The sequence below is a fragment of the Phragmites australis genome, chromosome 16 (assembly GCF_958298935.1).
Source record: "Phragmites australis chromosome 16, lpPhrAust1.1, whole genome shotgun sequence".
NCBI classification, from domain to species: domain Eukaryota; kingdom Viridiplantae; phylum Streptophyta; class Magnoliopsida; order Poales; family Poaceae; genus Phragmites; species Phragmites australis.
Window position 1 is genome coordinate 22,962,863 of NC_084936.1, and position 26,073 is coordinate 22,988,935.

The 26,073-nt window shown below is 46.7% G+C and overlaps 4 protein-coding genes and 1 pseudogene across 4 annotated transcripts; 3 read left to right on the forward strand and 2 right to left on the reverse strand.

Moving 5' to 3' along the window:
- Window positions 1-30: 30 nt before the first annotated feature.
- Window positions 31-1,016, reverse strand: LOC133896091 (4-coumarate--CoA ligase 5-like). The gene has a single exon (XM_062336604.1). The coding sequence runs from the start codon at window positions 456-458 to the stop codon at window positions 207-209; it is 252 nt and encodes an 83-aa protein (XP_062192588.1). The 5' UTR covers window positions 459-1,016; the 3' UTR covers window positions 31-206.
- Window positions 1,017-4,446: 3,430 nt separating this feature from the next.
- Window positions 4,447-5,553, forward strand: LOC133895654 (uncharacterized). The gene has a single exon (XM_062336118.1). The coding sequence runs from the start codon at window positions 4,745-4,747 to the stop codon at window positions 5,222-5,224; it is 480 nt and encodes a 159-aa protein (XP_062192102.1). The 5' UTR covers window positions 4,447-4,744; the 3' UTR covers window positions 5,225-5,553.
- Window positions 5,554-6,849: 1,296 nt separating this feature from the next.
- LOC133895142 (uncharacterized) lies at window positions 6,850-15,644 on the forward strand (annotated as a pseudogene).
- A 1,677-nt stretch (window positions 15,645-17,321) lies between these two features.
- LOC133894863 (pectinesterase-like) lies at window positions 17,322-22,721 on the forward strand. Its single transcript, XM_062335045.1, has 2 exons — window positions 17,322-18,570; window positions 21,624-22,721. Exons 1-2 carry the CDS (start codon window positions 17,613-17,615, stop codon window positions 22,340-22,342), a joined length of 1,677 nt encoding a protein of 558 aa, XP_062191029.1. The 5' UTR covers window positions 17,322-17,612; the 3' UTR covers window positions 22,343-22,721.
- Window positions 22,722-23,401: 680 nt separating this feature from the next.
- LOC133896350 (pectinesterase-like) lies at window positions 23,402-25,645 on the reverse strand. The gene is made up of 3 exons (XM_062336938.1): window positions 24,660-25,645; window positions 24,379-24,539; window positions 23,402-24,288 (listed from the first exon to the last, which is right to left on the reverse strand). Exons 1-3 carry the CDS (start codon window positions 25,643-25,645, stop codon window positions 23,588-23,590), a joined length of 1,848 nt encoding a protein of 615 aa, XP_062192922.1. The 3' UTR covers window positions 23,402-23,587.
- Between the last annotated feature and the right edge of the window lie 428 nt (window positions 25,646-26,073).

Genomic DNA, 26,073 nt, shown 5'->3' on the forward strand with positions numbered 1-26,073 from the left:
TTAGTTTGGTATGATTATATTGTAAACAATAATAGAGTAGATTGGTTTGAGGAGAAGATGCTCAATCACCAGACGTGGTGTGGCATCGTTTCTTTATATACTCCAAAACAGAATCAGTTGCAGATAGATTTACATATATACGTGATACTCGGTTGGTTAGGAATAGATACAATCTAATCATACCAAACTAACAATAGCATATTCTATCACATGACCGTGCTGCCGCTTCTGACGCCGAGGGAGCTGTGCATCCCAGCCGCCACGCGGCGCCACAGGCTGTCCACGTCGCCGAGCGTGAGCGTCTCGCCCGTGTCACCGTCGATAAGGCAGGCGCGGTCGCGGCGGTCTGCCAGGCGCTCGAAGACGTAGTCGTGGAGCGGGAGGTGGTCCAGGATGGAGATGTCTGGGAGCTTCGAGCGGAAGACCGTCTCGGCATGCGGCTCTGGCAGCGACTCCATCTTCTTCTGGCGGAGGTGTGGTGGTGCAAAAGGCTTGCTGCTGCCTTTGCTTTCAGCTGCGTTGGTGGTGCTGGTCTGCTGGAGCTATGGAATGGTGAAGTACGCGGGTTTTGTCGCAGGTCTGGCCGATGGGAGGTGCGTACGCGTCGGCTTTAGCTGCCAGTGGATAGGCGGTGGAAGGCAGGTACGCGTCGTCCTTGCCTGCCGTCGTGTTTGGGGAGAAATTGGTGCCGAAGAAGAACAGATGCAGAAAAACACAGCAAATCAAACATACCTTAGATAGCTTCTGAAAGATCTTCTAATCTGTGGATGTTTGACGGATGATTTTGTTGAAGCCTGGGAAATTAGTTGCAGTGCTGGTGGAGGGCTTGCTACCAGAATTGATGACGAGTCGTAGCTCCAGGGTCTAGATATTTCTACTCCTCCCTTCACACACCGCACACCAGAGAGTTCTACTTCCTTCGCTCGCGTACGAGCTAAGGGTAGCAACTTCAGATGTCTATTGTTGATCGGACGGCTACGGTTAAAAAACTGATGTAGATAGCACCGGACACATATCCACGTTACACCGCGGATGCTGAGAACGTGACCGCGTTTAAAGTTATAAGATGAGGGTTCCCGACTCGTGAGGAGTGGAAGGAGCTCCATAGCTGAACTGATAGGACAAATGGTATATGACTGGACCAGGTCTAGCTACTATCGAGCACAGGCTTGCTGGCAACTTATATTAGTCCACAAGCTAAGCACCATGAACAAAGCATCTCACACTACTAAGTGTATATATTACATGGTGTGAACACATTTTTTTTAATTCGAAAGTGGGGACTCGTTGTGGTAGCCGTCTGATCAGCGTGGCAACGAATCGCATCCGTTCTATTTTTTTGACCGTGCCATCCTACTATTTAGTATTTACAAAAAAAAAAACGCTGTACGCACAGAACTGCACCGTCCGTGCAGCTGCGCCGTGGACCAGCTCTATTGGAACGAAGCGGCTGGTGTGCGACTCGGTGATGGTTGGTGGTCGTTTGATCGAGCTGTAGCCGGACCGAAGCACCCACTGCCACGGTCAGGTTAGTGCTCACCAACCATGTGTGCGTGGGAAGCATCTGCGGCCTGCGTGCTCGCGTGGCCCCTGCGGATCTAGGCGGCGACGGCGGCGGGTGCCGGCGTGGTCGCATCAGGGCCTCGCCCAATCGCGCCCGTCCGAATCGGGGCACGAGTCAAGCTCGTGTGGCTCCATCGTTTCCGATGGCTACCAGCCCCCACTCTTGCCTCTCTTGTACAGCATCGGCAGGCAATTCAGCAGGCATAATGCGTTGGGAAGGAGGAAATCGTGCACCCGTTTCTTAATACTCCTCCGTTTTTAAATAGGTATTTTTAAAATAGATATCATTGTAGTAATTTGATTTTGTTTTTAAATAGATGTTGTTTTCAGTTTTCTAGTGATGTTTTCCAAATAGCTCATAATTAAAGCTTTTGGAAGTTAGAATAAGATTAGATTAGCACGTACCGTGGATTGATATGGGTTAGGTGATATTTTTTGGAAATAGGAACAATCAAGAGAGGTTGATATGTGAAAGATGAGAATATTAATAACCATCTTGGTCTATTTATTGCAAGCTAAAACAACATTTAAAAGAGCAGAGGTAGTATATCATAATACCAAAACCTGGTATTCTACATTTCAATCCTCCTGGGGCGGTTTCCGTTTCCAATTCCAAGGTTGTTTTGCCACCGCCGGCACTAATCGAGCTAGCAACAATTTACTCACCGAACCAATATATATGAGTATAACAATTACTTACACACTTTGGCCCACATAAAATCAATATCCTCTCTTGTGCCTCATCTGGCCTATGTGTTGGAGCCCAAGCATTCGCTCACCACCCATCGCCTCCATCGGATCACTTCCATCTTCTTCCCTGCCCGGACCGCCTTTTTAATTAAAAAAAGAAAAATTTATCTATACTACCACTTTAAATATTTTTTTTTTATCAATACCATCTATATGTGTCACTGATATATAAGATTAGACTTCACTTGTTATTGATACACCTGATAGTATAGATGAAAAATGTATCTAAAGTGATGATATAGATACAAGTTAAAATAAACTATGGTAAGCTTGGGCTCACATAAGCAATTTCAATTCTAAAAAGGCACAGAGCACATAGGATTACAATGTGCCCATGCACATAGGGTTTACGTAACACGAAACATGGAGAGAGAGAGAAAAAAGGAAACGACATCGAGGGCACCAGAGAAGGAAGCAAAGCGCCTGACCTATTCACCGACGTCAAAGAGAAGGGATGAAACCGACTTTTCCGTCATGAGTGTGTGTGTGTGTGTGTGTATATATATATATAATTGTTGATCACCAATCATCATAATCATCCAAGGACCTATTGCTCGCCATGACTGCCTCTTCTCCTTGTGCCATGTATGTGGTAGAGATTATTAGAGAGAAGGGATGAAACCGACTTTTCGTCATGAGTGTATGCCTAGAGCTTCCTGAGAATTTGGGCTACAATTAAATTAGAGGAAGTGAGGCCTTTTCCACGCATGGGCTGATGAACCCGAAGCGCCGAACAAATGGGATTTTTTAAATCCAAAATTTGCAACTATATGTATGTTTTGAAACTTTGCAACTTATACTCTGTCGCCCGTTAAAAGGACGACAGACTACCTGTCATGAATCGCAATTTTTTAGAGCTAGATGATAGCATATTCTGCACTGTAATTTTTTTTAGAATCTTTCATGATTATTTCGATAGTGCTTTGAATTTTAATAGCATTGAAACGATATATTTTTATTTTTTAAAATATGTCATCAGTTGGAAGGGTGACAGGTTCATATAGTAGGTTAGTCTTGCAACAGGCGACATGAGTATAGAGTTATAAAATTTTACAACGGATATATATTTACAATTTTCGGATTATATATATATATATATATATATATATATATAATATAAAGGTCGAACAAATGGAATCTAATATCAGCTAGAAAGCGAACGGGTGTGGGACCCATGAAGCAGAAGGACCCGGAATTTTTGTAAGACGATTAGATGAGGACCCGGACAATGCAAGTAAACAAAATGAAAGTATTCGTCACCATCTGATTAATTAACACGTTGCGTCGTCTTAAAATCTCTAGTTGCTGTGAGATGTCATCCATCCTTCAACCACTCCCTTTGCTTCGACAGCATATTTGAAGCGTTCAACACTCGCTCACATACGGTTCGGTATATGTTCCGAGCACCGACTCTTGTTCTAGGGAAATGCAAGTTTATATGATTTCTAGATCTATGGTTTATTTTAGCAGTTGATCAATCTTATATGATATTTATTTATCCGTTAATTTTTTCTTATATATCATATGAATTTTTCAACTACAACTTTAACATAAATCTTAATATAGATAAATAGTGCTGATAAACTATGCGTGTAAACGGTAATGAAAATTTCGCGTTCCTTGTTCCAGTCGCTCGCCCGAAAATAGTAAGGCTTCCTATGCCGGCCGGCTTCTTGTAAGTCTAGTGCTACCTGTAAATTAATTAACTCGCCGACAACAAGATAGCAAACTTGAGCTGGTTTTCACAGCAAAGACGTGATGTCTTGACTGGACTAAGCGACGCTCTTTGCATAGGTGGGGCTTGGCACACGCGACCAGCTGGAGACGGCACGGCGGAATTCCGCCTCCAATCTGCACCCGTCAGATCGCATCGCACGAACGGGTTTCCTTGTGCGCGCGGCGCACGCGCACCGTCGCCGAGCAGAGCATGAGCACCCCTGCTGCTGGGCGTTGGCTATACTTGGCGCCGAAGCACTCCTCGCGCAAAGCAAGTCGTGGACTCGTGGTGGAACCGACGCGGTGGCGTGAGCGTCTGAGCGACCTGGTCCCGCGTTGTCCGGCGCCGCATCCGACGTTGTGCTACGCATCGCCGTGCCCAGCACATCCGATGTTTCAGAGACTCACTGCTGGTCGCTGAGCATGTGTGTTGGCTTGGCTGGCTGTCACTTGACCGGAGCTGGATAATTTAGCCTTTGTCAGGAGCGGTTGCAATTCCTTTCGATTTAAGAAATGATGGCAGTGTTGATCTGGTGATAAACCAGTATTTTTTTTTGTACATCGGCGGCCTTTCCACGTCTGCATCTATATATACTTCGAGCACACCCAAGGCAAGGAAACAAGGCCTCTTGTTTTCCACCTCGACGCAAGAATCATCAACGACACGGAGAAGAAAGGAAAGGAGGTAGCGCTCTTGCACGCCAACCAGCAATCCATGGCCGTCTCTCCGTCCACGGAGCCGCCCAAGAAGCGGCCGTCGTCGATCCTCGGGAGCCTCCGGGAAGCGATCAAGAAGGTCCGGTTCCTGCTCTCCTCCAGTGCGACGCGGTGGATGCTGCTCTCCTCCATCGCCCGCGGCGGCGGCCGCGCCACGCCACGGCGCGGAATCAGCTTCAACTCGCCGCGGCCGGGCCTGCTCGACGTCGAGGGCAGCATCGTGTCGCCGTCGCCGGCCTCGTCCAGGACGACGTCAAGGTCGGCGAGCATGGGGACGGCGACGACGCGTAGCGTGTCGCGAACGAGCAGCGCGAGGACGTCAAGCGGCGGGTCGCCGTCCTCGTCGGCAGGGGACGACGACATCGACCGCCGCGCGGAGCAGTTCATCGCCAACTTCTACAGGCAGCTGCAGATGGAGCGGCAGGTGTCGCTGCAGCTGCGGTACATCCGGGGGAACAGCTGGGAGAGGACCCCCTAATCCTTCAGGGATGTTCGTAGGTGCATAGCAAGACAAGGCTGCCAAGTAGAAGTGAACGGATTTAGATGGGCATTTTTTTTGTTCCATCATTTCTGCATATGTTTTCAGTTTGGGATAGTACAATTTATGATTTTATTTTGAGCGGATGATTGAGAGTTTGTAGATAAAAAAATTATCATTTCGTTGGCATCTTTGAGATGTTCAATTTTCACTTTTATAGTTGTGCGAAGTGCAAGGTCAGAGAAGGCGCACCCAATTGTTGGTGTTTGTGTTTTTTTTACAAGCTAAAATGAAAAAAAAAACAGAGGGAGTATTGTGGTTTGTTTGCAGCTAGCTTGCTTGATATCAGAACCAGCTGCATATGTGACAAATTGAAATATTCATGCGTAAAAAATTGTGAGGAACAAGATAATTAAATACAATATAACTAGAGATTTGGCTAATTAATTGTGATAGTTGAGTTGATCCATATAATAGCCTACTACTTAAGATTAATTACAGCTTACATTGCATTATGAAAGTGAAGCTCTACAAGGACTCACATGTCATAGTCATGCACGAAGCTTCTCATGTACAATAGCACCAGACATTACCAATTATGCTAGTGCATCACGCCAACACCTTTGCATAAAAAAAATATAGTTGCAAATCATTTAATAAAAAGGTGGGACCATTTACTAGTCAGACCTATCCAAACAAAAAAACCCCACATAGGACATCAACAGCACTAAGTAAAGATGATTGATATCTATTCTACATCATCCTAAATCAGCAGCACATGTATTTTATTCCAACTATAACCACAAATACAAGAGATGCACTATGTTTTCATAGGTCGGTAAACAATCTTGAGACACCTACATACGAGCCATCAATAGTAGCTAGCAGGTTTAATTTATGTGGTCCGTATATTACTTAAAGCAAATGTTTATCAAGTAGAGCATTTGGATCACAGCAACATGCCTTGGCTTTCGTAACGGCCAAGCCATTAGGCCATCTCCAAAGAGAGACCTCAAATCTCCCTTTTCCAGTGCTACAGTGTTTTTGCGGTCTACTGTAGCACTGGAAATCCATCTCCAACGGATCCTCTATCCAGTGCTACAGTGCTGCTATAGTAGAAAAAATAAGGGATGCTGTAATAGTGTTTTGAGGATGAAAATTTAAGGTAGCTGTTGGAGATGATCTTAGTACATATAAATAGAGCAATGCACCACCTGCAGCTGACCATACACAAAGTTCAAGCCTCCTTTCAACAATCACCAAGTTGAGCAAGCAAAGGATTAGCCATAGCTCATGCACTGCTCCAAGCAAGGCGGGATGTGCAAAATGTTTGACCCTTTACATGGCAAGGAATCCACCCTACAAGTCTAGACATTCGAAATAGATGAATAACGACACATATTCCGCTCCTTAAAAGATGGCTGGTTGGTGGTATCAGCTGGCTTTGAAGACGATGGCATCTTCATTGTAAATCCATTCACTGGGGAAATCGTAGAAGATCCATCGATGTTTGAGGTAAGTTACAACTACAATGGTGTCTCGTTCTCATGGTCTCTGAGTTATCTAGATTGCACGTTCTTTGGGGTCGTCAATAGTCATAACGGTGAGTTCCTCGGCGTCTATACATGACGGCACGGAGTGAACAGGAGATTGAGTATCAAGTGTCGTTTCCAGTAGCACGCAATAATCCATTCTTTTTCTGTGGGAAATTCTACTTCCTCGGGAGGAAGGGCAAGCTCGGCGTTTTTGATCTGGGAAGTGAAGACCCTAAAAGCACATGGACAATTATCGACAAACCCGAATCGATCCATGTCGAGATGGAAGTCTTCGAAGCAGACCACGAGGGGAGAGATACAATTTTGCTACCTGATGGAGATAGGAGGGGAGCCGGTGTTCGTGTTCCCAACTCTGCTGAGCCTCCGCGGGTGTTCAGGTGGAGGACATCAGTGGTGCGGCATTGTTTCTCGGTAGTAGGGCGTCATACGCCGTGGCATCGCTAGAAGGTGGATGTGGCAATAGGATCTAGGGAAGAAGATGTACTACCCGTCGTTCTATTGTCTCAAACTACCTTTGAAGCGTGTGTAGGTCGTGCCTAATCAGCACGTCGACAAATCAAAATCTTAGGACACGGGTGGCAAATGTAACTAAACATGCACGCACATTACTTTTTTCCTCTGCAATTGTCCATATGTGTATAACTACAGGGAATTTTGGTCATGTAATACTCTCGAACAGAATGATGTTGTAGTCTGATCTCATGCTCTCTCTAAACGGCGAAAGTGAGAATTTGATTTCTTTGACATGGCTTGGGCAGGCAGGCTGAGTTCTCAGCTGCCAATGCGTTGTGCAATTATCAGTTCATAAAGTATGAATCCAACCATCCAAGAAAAGGTGAATTATGCTGCCCAAATGTGGCCTAACGTCCCAGAAACTTATTTTGTAGTTACCTTTTTAGTGTAATTATATATTTCTTAGTGTAGTCATAAACTTATTTTGTAGTTGCCTTCTTAGTCTAATTTTATAACTTCTAAACTTAATGTCTTATTTTGTACTGTCGGCTCATAGCATCAAACATCAGTGATCAAGTTTATATCCTTGCCGGTTTTAGTCATAACTGGCAGTGATATATCAATACCGGTTCGTGTTATGAACTAACAGTGATAGATGGTATCATTGTCGTTCACATAATATCATCAATTTTTTGTCATTGGTGGTTATGAACTAGTAGTGATAAGGTGGTGCTAGCAAAACCGACACTAATACACGGTCGTCGATTGGAGTTTCTTTGGTAGTGCCAATAGCACCCAACGTGTAACATTTTTTCTATGTTAAATTCAAGACCAATACCTAATATTTAAGAGAGAAAAAAAGGATAAGTGCACTTCCAGAAGCTTTGCATTTTTACAAATCAAAAGCTAGATAATATAATCTCCAAATTTATGCCGACTACACTTTCAGAGGGGGTTTTCATTACAAAGGCAACTTTAGAAAATTCAAAACAATAGCAGCTAGTTTAATAGACATCATTCATCTCTAGACATCTGAATTGTATGTCCAATGGCGGTAGTAGCTCCAAATCACTATCTTTTTTGTGCTTCATCTACAAAAAATAAACGTTGAGTTGAGTGCCTCACTATCTTTATATATTATACATCTCCACCCCTTTTTTAAGGTAGCAGGTGTCACTATGTGTCACTAATATCTCTTTTGATCGAGATTAGATATAGATCCGTCACTAATGAGTGGTCATTGGTGACGGGTCGTCCTAGGCCAGTCATTAGTGACGGATCAAGTTGCGACTCATTACTAATGATATGATCAACAGTGACAGGTCATTTTAGGCCAGTCATCAATGACGGGTCAAGTTGTGACCCGTTACTAATAATAAGGTCATCAGTGATGGATCGTATTAGGCCAGTCATTAATGACAGGTTACAACTTGACTCGTCACTAATGATCTACTCATTAGTAACGGATCGTCCTATGCTAGTCATTAGTGACGGATCAACTTATAGTCCGTCACTAATGATAGTATTCGCAAATATTTTTTATTTTTATTTTATTTTTCTCTTATTTTTTTCTCACCTCAGTAGCACTAGAATAGAAAATATTATACATTTTTACTCAAGTTTGATGTAAGGTGTGACGGTTATGGACACAAACGCGTATTCCAAAAACACTGCAGAAACTTTCAGAGGCGATAACTCAATCCTTCAAGCCGTTTTTGGCCTAAAAAAAAATTCTCTAAACCCGACGAAGTGAGAGAGAAACAGATATAACTTTTTTTTGATGTCCGTAGAATCAAAAAATGTTAAAATTAGAGTCCGTATGCAAAAGTTACGCCCGTTTTATCGAATGCACTCCAGATCACATATCAAATTATAACCCTCGATGAAATTTGGTAAAATTAGTCATTAGTGATGTGTCATAACCATGACCTGTTATTAGTGACGCGTCACTAATGACCTTCGGTAAAGAATGTTAAAAGGATAAAATATCCGATTTCTATCACAACTACGTGATAGCATAGGTGATAAGATCACGAGTTCGATTTTCATGGAACGCAAACTTAAAAATAATGTGAAAAAAAGTGTGGCTTGTGAGGCATATGGGATGGGCTTGCGTTGGGATGGCTCGAGTGATTTTTTTTTTTGACTTTTTTGTGTCCAAAAAATACAAAAATGTTCATCACTCATTAGTGACGAGTCAAGATTACAACTCGTCACTAATGTTCAGTCAATAGTGCCAGGTCACGATTACGACTCGTTACTAATGATTGAATATTAGTGATGATTTACGGTTATAATCAGTTACTAATAACTTCATTAGTGATGGATCATCACCTGTCACTAATGACCTATTATTAGTGACGCGATAAGAGTGACGGGTACATGACCCGTCACTAATACCGGTTATCACCCGTCACTAATAACTTTTTTACATTTAGTGTGTCATTTTTATCTCAAGAAAATAAACAATGCTCTAACATGAAAATCAATAGCAGAAAGGAAACTCATTTCCAAAGAAAGAACGCATACTTTCAGAGCATGTTTAGAATAAAATTCCCTCCTGGATAATTCTAGAAGCGTGAAAATCATGCCCATTTGATTTGGCATTTTCAGAAACACACTAGCATCCTTCATAACTTCACCTCCAGTAAATTCAAACATGTGCAACTCTTTTACTGTCTTCTCTCTTAACTTCTGTTGGGATCCTCATTCATGGCCTCATGATCTATTATTGTACCATTTTTTGAATAGTCTTAGTCACAACTTTAGATAATCACTTACTTCATTGAACATGTCCATAAGAGGGTCACTTGATACACTCTCCTTCCCATCCCCATTTTTCCCATATTGCTGATATCATTTGGCTATAATAGCTTATCACTCCGCTACATGCTAATGCCCCTTTAGGAAGAAGGGGGAAGGAAAGAAACTCAAAGTAGTTAAATCTTATGGAAAAAGTTGAAACCTCTTAGAAAGAAGGAATGCATGTGCCATATAATTTTTTATGAATCCTAACACGAAGTCCAACATTATGGAAAGTTTACTACAAAACTCTGAAGGAATGGATAGTTGCACAGAAATTTGGAATAATCCTATCTAACATGATGAAGAAATTCCTTTGTATTATTCTCTTTCTTCAATTTTTTGTATTTTTTTATTATTAAGTTAAGTTATGCTCTCAAGAAGTCTATTCTAAACTTTAGCAAGTTTAAGACATAAAAGGCTTCTTTGTAATAATTAGTTAATTACCTACATGTACATTTCAAGGATCACTACGTTAGTTTTTAACATGTGTCATTTTTGCATGGTAATGGCTGTTGATAAACATATTTGAATATTTCATATATCTAGGTAGTCTATAATGCTCATTGTAGGGAATGTCGAAGGCGAAATAATCATTTTACTGGATTTTAAATAGTTGAGATCGTGGTAATGAGTGGGAAAAAAACAATTTGAGAATTCTAGGTACTTTTTAATTGCAATTTCTACAATTTAACAATTGTGGTTATGAGTTTGCTATTGATACAAGTTATTGGAAGGTGCTTTAGTTTTTGTGCAGGAGGTGAAGGAAGGTGCTATGGCATGATCAACCACTAGAATTGCTGGAGCCGGTTGTCTCAAACCTCTCTTTGGTCTAGCCATTTGCGAGTCATGGAGCATGGTTTACAACTGTTGTTGCATTGAACAACAGTTAGGTGGTAGTGCTACCCCTTTCTCCTAGAAGAACTAGAGATAGAGAGGGAGAAAAACTAAGAGATGTGTGTGTGAGAGAGAAAGAGCGCACAAATGAACTAAAGGGGTTACATTCTTACCCAAGGGGCTCCTTTTATAGAAGGAGAGGTATAAATTCTCTTTCTACCATTAGATATTTACAAAAAAGCAAGGGTATAATGGTCTTTCTCCCCGTGATATGCTATGACGAAATTATTACCATGCCTTTTGCACTGTAGCATGTATTGTAGCATTGTTTTTTTTACTTTTTATACACCTGGCTATTCTCGATATTTCTTAGGCATTTCCCAACGGCTATAGGGGCTGGGGCCATTCCCCAACACCAACCAAGTTGAGCAAGCAAAGGTTTGACCCTAGCTCATGTACTGCTCCAAGCAAGACGGGATGTGCAAGATGTTCGACACTTTACGTGGCAAGGAGTACACCCTACGAGTCGTGACATTCAAAACCAATGAATAATGACACATATTCCACTCCTTCAATTTAAAGATGGCTAGTTGGTGGTGTTAGTTGGCTTTGAAGATGATAGAATCTTCATTGTAAATCCATTGACCGGGGACATCATAGAAGGATCTTTTTTTAAAAAATAATAGTATTTATTGGAAAATTGCAAAGTATAATTCAAATATCTTAAATCACAAATATAGGTGCTAGTTGGAAATTGGAGTGCCGACTAGGCACCTATCAAGAGTCCAAGTGCCGACTAGTCACTTGTAGGCATTCAAATTGTCTATCGGCACTCCGTTTGCCGACAAGTGGTGTAGCCTCCTACTAGCTTAACACCACGGAGGTAGTCGGCCGTGCGTAGAGGCTTGTCGACACTCCGAGTGCTAACAGGTGGACACGTAGGTCCTCTCGGCACTCGGAGTGCCGAGAGGTGGCCATGTATGACCTCTCGGCACTAAAGGCCTATATTCTTATCGGGGCCTATGACCACCTCTCTCTCTCCCATTCACTTTCTTTCGGGAGACAAGAGGGTGGCGGCAGTGACCTAGAGGATAAAGAGGTTAGGGATTAGCACCTCGGTTGATAGGTGTCACATCCTGAATTCGTAATCACGTAATTAAGCATAATCATGCTTCTTAAGCATTATATTTAATTGTTTGTTTTGGAACGCTAGAACATTTCGTTTAGAGTCAATCGGTTGAGATAAAGTAATTCAGGAGAGAAAGAATAGAATTCGCAGCTAAAACAGATTAGTTTCTCTAACATGTGGGTCCCATGAGAGTTAGCCAACCACTCCCCCCTCTCTCTCTCCCCCATCTATGTGCTCTCTCTCCCTCTCCCACGCCAACAGCAGGGGCAACATCCCCTCTCCCTCTCCCTCACTCTCTCTCACTCTCACACCCTCTCCCTCCCCAATCGAGCCAAAGAAAGGAGGATGATCAAGGAGGAGCAAGGGGAGGCCAAGGAGGACGATCTTGGTAAGCTCCTTCACCGTAGCCCGCTGGCAGTCATCGTCCTTGTCGAGCTTGAGCCCCTCGGCCACCTCTTCTTCTTCCTCAAGCCAGCCACCACCTTCCCGGCATCATCTCAAGCTCCGGCCCTTCCCGAACTCCTACTACTGAGGCACAAGCTTGCTAGGACGTGGTGAGCACCCTAACCCCCTCCCATTTCATTCCCATGGGTGGATCTACCGGCATCGAGCTCAAAAGAGCTCAACAATGGTCTCCACCACCATTAGAGGCAATAGCTGAGTTTCGGTCATTTTTAGCTTATGAATGTTATCCTACACGGTAAAGGAGGTCAAAATGATACTCTAGGTCCAATCCCTATCCCAAAAGCCGTCAGGTTTTGGGTGGAAATCAGCATTTCTGGTCTCATTCAGAGGTTTTGGGTGACCATAGCCAAAAATACCAAAGGACCCCCACCCGGAGGTTCACCCGGAAGTTCCGAGTTGAACCCGGAACATCCGGATTGTACTGTTTATCATGTGTTTTTTTTCTTGCTGAAACTTGTACAATTCATAATAATTTCTTTGTAGCTCTAAAAATTATGAAACTAATTTTGTTGGTTTCATAATAATCTCCTCTACCTATTAAAAATATCATCAGCCATGAAATAATTTATTAGCTTTTTGAGATAAATTAATTAGGTTAAAGCTTTATTAATTCACAGTTAATTATTTACAAGTCCAAAATTGGTGAAGCTAGTCTTCTTATGACTTGTTCTAACTAGGAAAAAAAATTCATGAATTATAAAGTATATTTTATGGCTTTCCATCATATGCTTATTGCGATGCATTTTTTCTTTAGTGATCGTCGAACCAGAGTGTAACAGGCCTTCGTGAAGGGGTTTGATGTTTGATTCCAAATTGAAAAAAAGCAGCAAGGTAAGCATCTAAGCATATTGCACTATTTGGTTCAAACTGAATAAAGTCTAAATTGATAAATTACTGCTTATATATGGTTGCATGTTCAGTGAGTCGATGTCAAGCTTATATGGGTAGAGCCTATGTAGATTGCATCACTTCTATCTTGAGTTGTTGTCTATCCATATGCTTATAGCATTGATAACATTATTGATGACTAATTACAAGTCTGTTCAATATGCTTACCAATGCGTATGTCATCGGTAGAAGTCAAGCAATGGTCCAATCATTGTTCGCGAGCTTAAGAATTACTTACTATTCATAAATACAATGATGATATTGAGATGTATGAGATGTGAGGATAAGACGAGATGTGGGCGGTAGTAGGGGTAGTTTGGGAGAGGAGTCTGGATGCCATAGACCGCTGGCATCGGTTAAGCATCGTCTGTTGGTGCCGTTGACTTTAGCACTTTTCTGTATTTACCACATACCTGGATATAGGACGCGTAAGCCAAGTACCATAAGTCATTGTGTTTATTTGACCTATGCGTCGAGATATGAGTGGGAATGCTGTTAGGGCTGCCTACGATTGTGCCGGTAAGTCATGTTACGCATGGGATCTAGGTGGCCTCCACATTACTTGATATTGGAACAAAGGTTCAGGGTGGGTACATGAACAGTTGATATGTGAATCATCACTCGCAACTGACAGGTTGTGTGGGTGGTGGTCTCGTTTCGTATGGGTCCAGAAGTACTCTCCTGCATGGTGTAAAATCAATTCGAATTGTCATGCTCTCGGTTATGAGCATGCTTCCGTCCATCTGCATCGATCATAGAGCCATGAATGAGGGGTGATGGTTTGGTATATTGGGTTGCAGTTGAGATGGTTCTATTTTCATATATATGTTTATTATGTTTTCACTTACATTTATGTTTCAGTTGGTGTTTACCGAAAAAGAAAGGGGTTGTTTAGTTAAGTATAGGTGCTCACAAATAGGTCTCAAAATTGCTACCACATATGAAATTACTTAACCTTGTGCCCTATTCTTGATAAATACTTAAATGCATAGTCCTTGAAGTCAGGTTATTATATGTATCATATATAGATTAAGTCTTGCGACTACCTTCGTACTCACGCTGCTCTTTCAGGTTGCAGGTGAGGAAATGTTAGCTTCTGGTTATTTTATATCCGCCAATACCGACGACAGGCAAGAGTAGTGTCGTCTACTCGTGTGGTAAGGTTTTGGGTGGAGCCTAAGGGCATATGGTTCCACCAGTCTTTTTGTTGTTGTTAGGTTTTAATTCTTCCGCTGCATAGTTTATCTATTTTGATGTAAATTATTGTAAATAGTTGAATGCTTAAGAATTTATAATATAATATTAATTACTCGCTCTTTCTTAAGCTTTGCTGTGATGTTATATATTGAAAAGGCATGTATTCCGATCTTAGACATAAAACACGTGTTGGGACTATCAGGACGGTATTCTAATTAATCATTATAGTCATAATTATATAAATAATCAACTTAATGATTAATTAGAATAATATTTGGATGGTTCCTCATAATAAATCTCTTGGCTACGAGAGAGGGGACCTGTCGGCACACCAAGTGCTGACAAGTCCTGTCAGCACTTGTCTATGCCGATAGGCCCTCGATCCATGGCCACATGTGTGACACAGGGGATGTCGGCACTCGGAGTGCCGATAGGTGCCAGTCGGCAAACGGAGTGCCGACTAGGCACCTATATCTGCGATTTTAAGATATTTGAATTATATTTTTACAATTTTCCAATAAAATACTATTATTTTAAAAAAATCTCATAGAAGATCCATCAATATTTGAGGTAAAAATACAATGGCATCTCATTCTTGTCAGCTCTGAGTTCTCCAGATTGCATGTTCTTCGGGGTCATTAGCAGTCAGAACGATGAGTTCATCGACGTCTATACATGGCGGCACAGAGTGAACACGAGTTTGAGTGCCAAGTGTCGTTCCCGGTAGCACACAACAATCTGGTCTTCTTTTGTGGGAAATTCTACTACCTCGGGAGGAAGGGCAAGCTCGGCGTCTTTGATCTAGGAAGTGAAGACCCTAAAAGTGCATGGACAATTCTCGACAAGCTCGAACTAATCCACGCCAAGATGGAAGTCTTTGACGCCGACCACGAGGGGAGAGAGTTTTGCTACCTGGTGGAGCTAGGAGGGGAGCTAGTGTCTGTGTCGCAACTCAGCCGAGCTGCCAGGGGTGTTCAGGCTCGATGAGACGAAGATGGCGTGGACCAAGGAGGAGGACATCGGTGGTGCGGCATTGTTTCTCGATAGCAGGGCGTCATAGGCCCTTGCGTCGCCAGAAGGTGGATGCCAATAGGATCTAGAGATGATGTACTACCTGTTGTTCTATTGTCTCACACAACCTTTGAAGTGTTTATGGGTCGTGTCTAATATGCATGTTGATAAATCAAGATCATAGGATATGGTGTCACATGTAACTGAACAAGCATGACCTAGTCGTGCATTACTTTTTTCCTCTGCACTTGTTCAGATGTGAAAAACTACATGGATTTTTGGTCATGTAATACTCTCAAAGAGAACGATGCTGTAGACTGATCTCATGCTCTCTCTAAACTGCGAAAGTGAGAATTTGATTTCTTTGACATGGCTTGGGTGGGCAGGCTGAGTTCTCAGCTGTCAATGCGTTGTGCAATTATCAGTTCATAAAGTTCCGAATCCAACCATCCAAGAAAAGCTGAATTATGCTGCCCAAACGTGGCCTAAATTCCCAAATCATAAAGGAAGTTGGTTGGTACGCAGATCGGCGGGGCCACGCCGGGGTCCTAAGTCCGCACCGCGGCGCGCGGCCTGCCGGACTGGGCTCGAACATGGCAAAGGATTTATTCCACGCGGCTACGGGTGGAAGGGCGGGTTGGCCGCGCGGGTGCACGGCTGGCTCAGCTCGGCGGCACCCGAATCGGTGCGCGGTGCTCGGCACAACGGTGCGCGTGCGCGCGGGAGCGGGGCCTGTGCGCCTGTGCGGGACGGCGACCACGGTTCGGGGCTTTAACTGTGGCTGCCCAGCACCTCACATGCCGCGGCCAGCCGTCTCGTTTTCATTCTCAGGTCTCCATTCCGATAGCGACGTCGGCGCTCAACTGACGCGGCGGTGGCGGCAGTGTGCCTGTTCGAAACAGTGAAACATCAGTCTCCTCCTCAAACCATCTGCGTGCGCGTGTTTATTGCTGTCGTTGGAGCCGGCCGGGCACTTTGTAATAGTTTTTTTTTTCTGGAAACTATTCAGTTTCTATTTCTCCCACTGGAGGTGAGCATCCCCTACTGGTCTCCTCTGTCCTGGCTCCTGGCAGCGCGGCTAGCAGAGAAAGCGGCACGCTTTGTGTGCTTTTACACGCCCAATGCTGGTGTGCGCATGCATGCATATGCTTCCGGCGAGCTGCGGGGCCAGCCGGCGCTCGTATCAGTTGCTTCCCGCCGAAGGATCGATATTTCGATGGAACAATCGCGCACAGCTAGATCCAAGCGAGGCGGGCAGATGGTACGAGAGAACGTGAGAATGATCAGAAAGAGCAGTGTCGCAAAGACGCGTACGGAACGAGTGCCACATGCATACCACAAGTGCTTGTATGTACCGCTTCTTTAACTGCTGAACACAAGATGGGTCAGATATTTGAGTCTGCAGCAAGGAAGATACTTGAGAATGCGAGGCCGGGGAACGGTCGATCTGGATTCTGGACTGGTAGTGCCAGTGTGGCTGGAAAGTACTAGTGCTGCTGGGCGCAGCGATTCTTGATCTTTTGGGCACTGCATGCAAGTCTGAATTACTTGCGGGCGATAAGCGATGAAAGGGTGATCGATCAAATCGTAAAACGTGTTATCAGGTATGGCTTAGTCTGTTTTAATTGGACTGGTCAGTTCGAAAGCAAGCAACTGAGTGATGGCTACGCGTGAAAAGCACCCGTAACAGCTACTAGTGCAGAGCAAGCATCCAAAGCCTCTTTCCTGTGGGCGTAGCTCCGGTTCCTGTCCTTACACCTGAGTGAGTCCTGGCTCCTGACTCCCGACCTTACCCGTTCAGCAACATCACACACACCAAAACTGTTGATCAGTGCTCAGCTCAGTTTCGGTGCACTCTTCACGACACCATGTCCTAGCTCGAGAGACCGGCGCCATGTTCTCCACTTGTCCGAGCTCCTATCCGTCTGGTCATCACCGTCTTTTCCCCATCATGGATTCAATTACTGCGAAAAGAGCGGGTAAACACTTCTATAAACCCTTGTCCCGAGCAGAGCACACAGCCACACCCTCTCGCTAGCTAGTGCGAGCCATGGCATCGACGTCTCTGAACGCCATAGCGCAGCTCCTCCTCGTGCTTTCCCTGCTACTCCTCCTTACCAATGCGCACCCCTTGACACCATCGCCGGCGCATCAGCCGGCGCTCGCGCCTCCAGCATCGCCTGGGTCGAAGAGCATTTCGCCCGGGTTGGTCTCCACGCTGCGCGAGACGCTGGACGCGATCAAGAACGTGGCGTCCATCATCTCGTCCTTCCCCATCGGCGGCATCCTCGGTGGCGGCGACCTCCGCCTCTCCTCCGCCGTCGCCGACTGCCTCGACCTCCTCGACCTGTCCTCCGACGAGCTGTCGTGGTCCATGTCCACCACATCGCCGGCCTCGCACCCGACCAGCGCCGGGGCAGGCGGCGCCCCCGCCGGCGGCCGCCTCGGCACTGGCGACGCCCGCTCCGACCTCCGGTCGTGGTTGAGCGGCGCGCTCGGGAACCAGGACACCTGCAAGGAGGGCCTCGACGAGACTGGCTCCGTGCTCGGCTCGCTCGTCGCCACCGGTCTCGAGGCCGTCACGTCGCTCCTCACCGACGGCCTCGGCCAGGTTGCCGCGGGCGAAGCCGGCGCTGTTGCGACGTCATCCCGCGTCAGTTTGAGTGACCGGCGCGGCCTCGCCGAGGGGGCCCCGCATTGGCTGCGCGCCAGGGAGCGCCGGTTGCTACAGATGCCGGTGGGGCCTGGGGGCCTGCCAGTGGACGCCGTGGTGGCGAAGGACGGGAGCGGGAACTTCAGAACGGTGAGCGCGGCCGTGGAGGCGGCGCCGGCGGAGAGCGCGGCCCGGTATGTGATCTACGTGAAGAGGGGCGTGTACAAGGAGACAGTGGACGTGAAGAAGAAGAAGTGGAACCTGATGCTGGTCGGCGACGGCATGGGCGCGACGGTCATCTCTGGCCACCGGAACTACGTCGACGGCTACACGACGTACCGCAGCGCCACCGTCGGTGAGTGCGTCATCCTATGCTGCTCTATCGTTGTGCTCCTAATTATTAGTTCGTCAAAACTCGACCATGCCGGAGTCGATTTAAACGTGCATAGCATCATTCAACAAACAAGTTCAAGGCTTGATAGTGTTAGTTTAAACCGTTTAAACAACAGCCATCTGATCTGATCGTGGATAACTGGATACATCGTAGGAGCTGACCATCTTATTGTGGTGACACGCATATCGTTCTATAATACATGTAGTTAAACTTTAGAAACTTTAACCATTAATATGCACAAAACTATTAAGATTTGGCACATAAAAATAATAGTAATTATTATCATGAAAAATACTTTAATATCATCTAGTAATTTTTATCAACTTTTATCGAATCAAAAATAATAATCAAACGTGCTTATTAGATACTGTATCGATGTCATAAACGACAAGTAAAATAAAAGAGAATAGATATAGTAGTAAGCAAGTGCACGGTCAAAGCAAAGACCGGTATAAAGACATGTTTGGTATAGCTCCGGCTTTAAGAATTTTTGAAGTTGAGTATTTCTAACTTTAAAAATTCGTGAAGCTAAAACTATGGATACATCGAAGATGGTCGAGTGAGTCACCTATTTATATTTTAGTTAAAAAAAGAGATTTAAATCACTTTACCTTAGACTATAAATATAAGTCTAATATAGATGTGAGAGTTAGAGCTCTATAAAAAAAAAGAGAAGTATGAAGTGAACTCAACTAGCTTCTTAGTGTTAGCGCTTGCTCTGTACGTTTCGCTGAGGTAGATTCACCTGAGATAAGCTCACTAGGCTCACATTATCACCACCTTGATGAACGATGAGACGTGTGTCGACCACTGCCAGATCCAGAACTAAAGTAGGGGCTCTTTCGTTTGCTCTTTTTCTCTCTTTTTTTCTTCTTCTTTTTCCTCTTTTACACCAAAAATTAAGGGGAGGGGCTCCAAGTGCTTCGGGTAAAGCCCCGGTGATCCGCCGCTGGTGTCGACGTACGTAAGATGGCCACTGTTGGATTTGTGGACTGTGGTACGGTCACGTCGCGGTGCATATCAGTAAGTCACAACTCCCAACTGCGACGTAGGCGTGGTAACGTGTCGCAGGTAAGCACGGGAAGTTGATCGGTACGTACTAACCGACCCGAGGGCTGGTAGTGGCACTTTTTTTTTTTTGCGGGCAATGGCCCGGTAGTGTCACGTTAGTAGCGTCTCTTGGCGCACCGTCTTAAAACGGACTGGAGCGCACGGTTCTCGTGCCTCACACTTCACTTGTGCTCCGTCCGTTCCATACAATATTGCCCTTGTCAGTGTGGTACTTGTACACTCGCAAGTCCTGCCACCATGCATCCTCCTCGCCTTAAATACGCAACGTGCAGCATTAACGCTGGTTCTGGATTTCGGGTGGTTGCCCTGCAGCCACGAGTTAAATGAACCCGATCGTGAGCTATAGCGATATCCATGGGCGGCGTGGGGGGCCTTGCCGAACTCTAGACTCCGCCACTCCGGTCAAGAACCAGTGCACCTCCAGGGCGGGCACACCGGCACCAGCAAGGGCGGATCCACCTGGGGTACCCGTTATTGGTGCTGCATAGAGAGAGGAGGGAGAGGAAGAATAAAAGAGGGTTTGGAGGAGGAAGAAGCAATGAGCGTCTACTTTCGCCACCAGGCTCGAGGGTTGGCGCATAGAAACGCGGTGCCACAATGCCATCTACTAGGGATCAAAATTCTCTGACTTTAGCACGGTATAGTCACGGATAAACAGTGTAGCAAATATAGTGTAGTATCAGATCTGATCTGTCCACTTAAATTCAACTGTTCACGTTAATTTGAAGTCAATTGACTTCACCAGTTGATAAAGTCAAAAGATCACATTCCATCTACAAGGGGCCCCGAGGATTAGTCGCGCCGCGGCACACCGGCGCAAGCATGGCCGAGAAGCTGGAGCTTACTGTAGAGGGCATGGCATCAACGACGGAGAGGAAGAGAGGGTGGGATAAGAATCAGCTAGGGGGAAAAAGGGAATGACCTTGGTGCCACTGATCAAGCAGTGAAAGTGACAAAATGAGTAAGAAGTTATCTTTCTCCAGTGACAAGTTATAAAGCACAATGAAGAGTCTCATTTGAAGACGTGCTATTTAGTGGTAAAAAGTTAAATATCTCTTTTTCTACGAGTCGCAGAGCGGGCCGAGACCTCACCGACACAACAACAATTCGAGGAAACAGGCTCTGGTGCTCCTCGAGAGTCTGTATCTTTTGCTTCTGTGGGCATCCAGCCATCCTGCGGATTAGCATATGCATGTACTCGCCTTCTTATCTCCGACTTTGTCCAGTCACATGGATTGGATCATGAACCCTTGCAGCTTTTGTTATCTCGCCCCTTTGTGAGCAGGCTGGTGTGCCAAACATTTACGTTGCACTAGCTGAGGAAATATCAGGTGGAAAAGATCATATTGATGAACATATGCCTAAATTCAATCATATTCCTCGGATCTGATATGAGTGATGACCCATGTTGGAGGTGTTCTCTCATTCCACTTAGGTCGGCTTAGGTCTAATCTGACTTGGTTAAAATAAAAAACTACATAAGTGAGATTGGAACTCTAACCTCCAACTTAGACCGTTGTGATTAGGCGTAAAGGATCAGATTAAGTTTGTATATATATTCAGCAATATAATCTTGTGCACCTGAAACTCCCTTGTTTCAGCTGGTTTATGCTTAGATTAGTAGGGGCGCGTTAGTTTGGTGCTGCACTGCATGACCGAATTGATTAACGTCATTGTCCATATGACCTGTGGGCCCTTGTTCCCCCAATCAGACGAGACTCACCTCACCGCCTGTTCTGCACTCAAGGGGCATGAACAGGTGCCGATCACATGCGTGCATGGAGCTTGGAGGCCTCTATTGACCTGCTTATTGAATGAGTACTGACCTGACGAGCAGTTCAATCCAATCATTTAGTTTGATGCAGCAACAGCAGCAGAGTTGGTACTTGTAGTACGGGCAGCCACGAATCTGACGTGACCCCGGTTCTGTCACCTGCATGCAGCTGTGAACGGCAAGGGCTTCATCGCGCGGGACCTGACGTTCGAGAACACGGCGGGCCCGGCGAAACACCAGGCCGTGGCGCTGCGGTGCGACTCGGACCTCTCCGTCTTCTACCACTGCGCCTTCGAGGGGTACCAGGACACGCTCTACGCGCACTCCCTCCGCCAGTTCTACCGCGACTGCCGCGTCACCGGCACCGTCGACTTCGTCTTCGGCAACGCCGCCGCCGTCTTCCAGAACTGCACCCTCCTGGCGCGGCTCCCGCTCCCGGACCAGAAGAACTCCGTCACCGCGCAGGGACGCCTCGACGCCAACATGACCACCGGCTTCGCGTTCCAGTTCTGCAACGTCTCCGCCCACGACGACCTCCTGGCCGCCGGCCGCGACGGCAACCGGACCGCGGCGCCGACGCAGACCTACCTCGGCCGGCCCTGGAAGCAGTACTCCCGGGTGGTGTTCATGCAGTCATACATCGGCGCCGTGGTGCGCCCCGAGGGGTGGCTTGCGTGGGACGGGGAGTTCGCGCTCGACACGCTCTACTACGGGGAGTACATGAACACCGGCCCGGGCGCCGGCGTCGGTGCGCGGGTGAAGTGGCCGGGGTTCCACGTGATGGCCAGCCCCTCGGAGGCCGGCAACTTCACCGTGGCGCAGTTCATCGAGGGCAACATGTGGTTGCCCACCACCGGCGTCAAGTACACGGCCGGACTCACGTCCTGAGTGCTGGTGGTGCCAGGGATCTAGAGCTACTATTACCATCATACTACATCGAACAATACATTATACTATCTGTGGAGGGAAATGTAAGAAACAAATGGTGGATTAATTAGTTTTTGGTTGGGGATTTTAAACACAAGTCGGTGGCAATGGCGGAGATTCAGTTTTCTTTGCAGGTTTGTGCTCTGTTTTGTTCTGAGGACAGAGGGGCTGCAACCTGCAATCAGTACTGCATCTGTTACTTCTGCTTTCAACAGCTCGCCTTTTCTTCAGAGTTCAGATAACCCTGGAGATCACCTCCAGTCCATTGTATCACGACTGAATTCCCCTGAAATTGACCTGAATTTAAATTTTACTAGGCGCTCATAGCCGCATCCATGCATTTTTCGTTGTAAAAGTTCTGTCGTGACATTGTGAAATCCCTATAATAGCAAATCAGTTCTTTGGGAAAGCTGGCTGGCTGAGCAGAACCTTTTATTTAGATAACTTGCACAAGTTAATAGCGTGGTTACTCTTGCTGAGATATTTTGTTATGATAACATTTGATTAATTGTATTTTATATGAGCTCTTTATTTAGGTATTTGATTTTTATAATAATTTGATTTTTTTAAGGCTATATTTGATATGGATCTTTCTTTTTTCTATTCTAACCTTAATTTTCATTATAATTTATTTTATTTTATTTGAACTCTTTATTTAGATATTTTACTTCCCAATCCGTATGTAAATCGAACTGCTAATTTTTCATAATTTTTAATTCCAAATTTAGCTATTTATTAATCATATTTGATATGGATTCTTTAATTTAATCTAGACGGTTAGATGTTTGTAATAATGAATGGTCTAGATTTTTTTGATTAACGTGATAATTTCGTGATCTTGAAAGCGAATACGATGACTTATTTCAATACTCAAATAACAATATAATAGACAGATGGAATGCTTTTCTGCAACGAAGATGGTCTGGTATACTGAAACGAATCTGATACATGTACAGTTCCAAAGCACTACATACAAGTGAATCAGTCCAAGTCATACAATGTACATGGGACATGATGGTCAGTAATTCAGTAGCGCAACATCTCTTCATCGTTCAACAAGCCCCCACCAATTGAGCAGCTCCAGACTTGGTAGCCTACCACGCAACATGCATAACGATCGGATCATCTCCTCTGTTTCCGTCAGTGTCGCATGTTCTGGTCTCCTCGGAGTCACACATGCGCGCCAAAAAGTATGTTCTCAGTTTCTCACGCCCACAAGCCGTACTTCACCGGCGTGCCGGTAGGCTTGATCCACGGCTCGGCGTGCAAGAAGCTCTGCACGGTGAACTTGGTGGCCTCCTCCTTGCTGATCACCTTCTTGTACCCGGGCCAGTTGACGCGGCCGGCCGTGTCGGCACCAGGCCCCCTGTTCGCGTACTCGGCGTACCACAGCGTCTTGAGCCCGAAGTCGCCGTTCCACGGCAGGTACCCGGCCTTGTCGATGAATCCGGGGATCTCGGACTCCATGATGAGGGTGCGCGAGTACTCGCGCCACGGGCGGGCGAGGTAGCTGCGGATGGCGGGGCGGGACGCGTCCTTGAGCGCCGACTCGGCGGTGAAGCGGCAGTACTGGAACACGAAGCCCGTGGTCTCGCGGCCGTCGGCGCGGCCCTGCGCCGTGGCGATGTTCTGCTGGTTGTCCATCGGCCGGCGGAGGACGAGGATGCAGTTCTGGAACACGGCGGCCGCGTCGCCGAAGACGAAATCGATGGTCCCCGAGATGACGCAGTTGCGGTAGAACTGCATCTTGGAGTGCGCGTACAGCGTGTCCTGGTACGCGTCCATGCGGCAGCTGAGGAAGATGGACTTGTCAGACTGCACCAGCAGCGCCACCGCCTGGTGCTTGGCCGCGCCGGCCGTGTTGCGGAACCCCAGGGCGATGCCAATGAAGCCGTTGCCCAGCGCATCTGCGTTCAAATTAAAAGCGCGCGAACGCGTGTTGTCACTGAGGAAACGCGAAGTGCATGAGGCGCGCAAACGGTGACGCTTCTTCTTACTGAAGGTTGCGGTTTTGAAGGTGGTGAGGCCGTCGGCGAAGTTCTTGCTGCCGGTGATGATGGTATTCTTGGCGCCGTCGCCGTACATGGTCACGTTCGCCATCTCCTTGGTGATTGTCACGTACTCCTCGTAGACTCCCGCCTTCACGTAGATCAGGTACCTGTTTCGCGCAAAGAGCAGAAGAATCATCGGCATATGCTCAATCTTTCACAGCTGGGTTTGATACGAGAAATGAACATGCATGCATGCACATGTACGACACGCATGCGCATGCGCGCACCTTCCGGTGTACTTCTTGGGCATGGCGTTGAGCGCGTCGTTGATGGTCTTGAACTTGCCGCTGCCGTCCTTGGCCACCACCACGTTGGGCGTGAGGCTGGTCTGGAACTTGCCCTTGAGCAGCCTCTCCTGCCTATTCAGCCACTGTGGGGCGTCGCCTCCCGAGTGGCTGACCATCGGCTGGTTTTCAATTTCTTCGTCCGGCTTCGGCACGGTGACGTTGTCCTCGAGCAACCTCCGGTGGCTAGCCGCTGGGATGCTGAGCGCGACCAAGAACGACGAGGCCTTCTCGATGATGGCCAGCGCATTGCTGGTGAGCTCCTTGCCGGATTCCATGGCGTCAGTCATCTTCTTCTTGAGGTCCCCGTCGGGGAACCCATCGATGCATGTCTCCTGGTGCGCGATCACCGCGCTCAGCCACACGCGGAGCTGGTACCCGCGCTTGGTGAGCCCGTCCGTGCCGCCGACGTCGATGCCATTGAGCGTTCGCGCGAGGTCGTCCTTGGCGTTCTCGTATATCTCCTTGCAGTCCGCGACGGCGGCCTTCACACGGGGGTCGTCGCTGGTAATCAGCCCCGACCGGTCGAACGCCTTCTCGATGGCGTCCCCGATCACTGCCACGGCGGCGCGGACGATGTCCTTCGGCGACGACGCGCTGAAGTTCGCGGACTTGGCGAGGCTCTTCTCGCAGGCGTCCCTGTAGTCGGTCTGCGCGCACATCGCCTTGATGCTCTTAGACACGCTGAGCAAGTTTGACCCCGACCCGCCGCCGCCGGAGCCGCCGGACGGTGAAGAGGAGGAGGAGGACGAGCCGTCGTTGTCCTTGGAGCTAGCGTTGTACGCGACTGCCGCACCGCCCATGACAATGAGGATAAGTATGATCGACGCACCGCCGGCGGCGACCATGGCGCGCCTGCGCTGCTGCCGCTGCCTCTCGGCGCGCCGCCGCTCCGTGAGCGGACCGAAGTCCGAGAAGGCCGTCGACATGGTCGGCGATTTCTTCTTGCCTCTGTCCCTTTCTCTCTCTCCCTCCCTCTCCCTCTGCCCTTACGTGGCCAAAAGCAGAGAGGATGGAGAAAGAGCGAGGGAGTGAACAGTGAAGGCAGATGCCATGTTTATCTGTGATTCTGAAGAAACAATGGCGCGGAGAGATTTGAGGAAGTCTGGTTAATTTAGGAGATGGTCGAAGCTCCCGTTTCTTGCCACGCAACAAGCCACCAACAACGGCCGCTAGCTTGACCTCGACATGACTGGCCAGCTGCCTATTCTTGCCTGTTCGCAGAATTGCGCGCGTTCTACTTCTGAGAACGAACACGCTTCTCCCTCCTCCTTCCCATGCTCTATAGGAATGCACGTGTTGTACATTCATGGCCGGATCCCGGAGTCGAGTATCAGAAGCAGGTCAATGCATATTG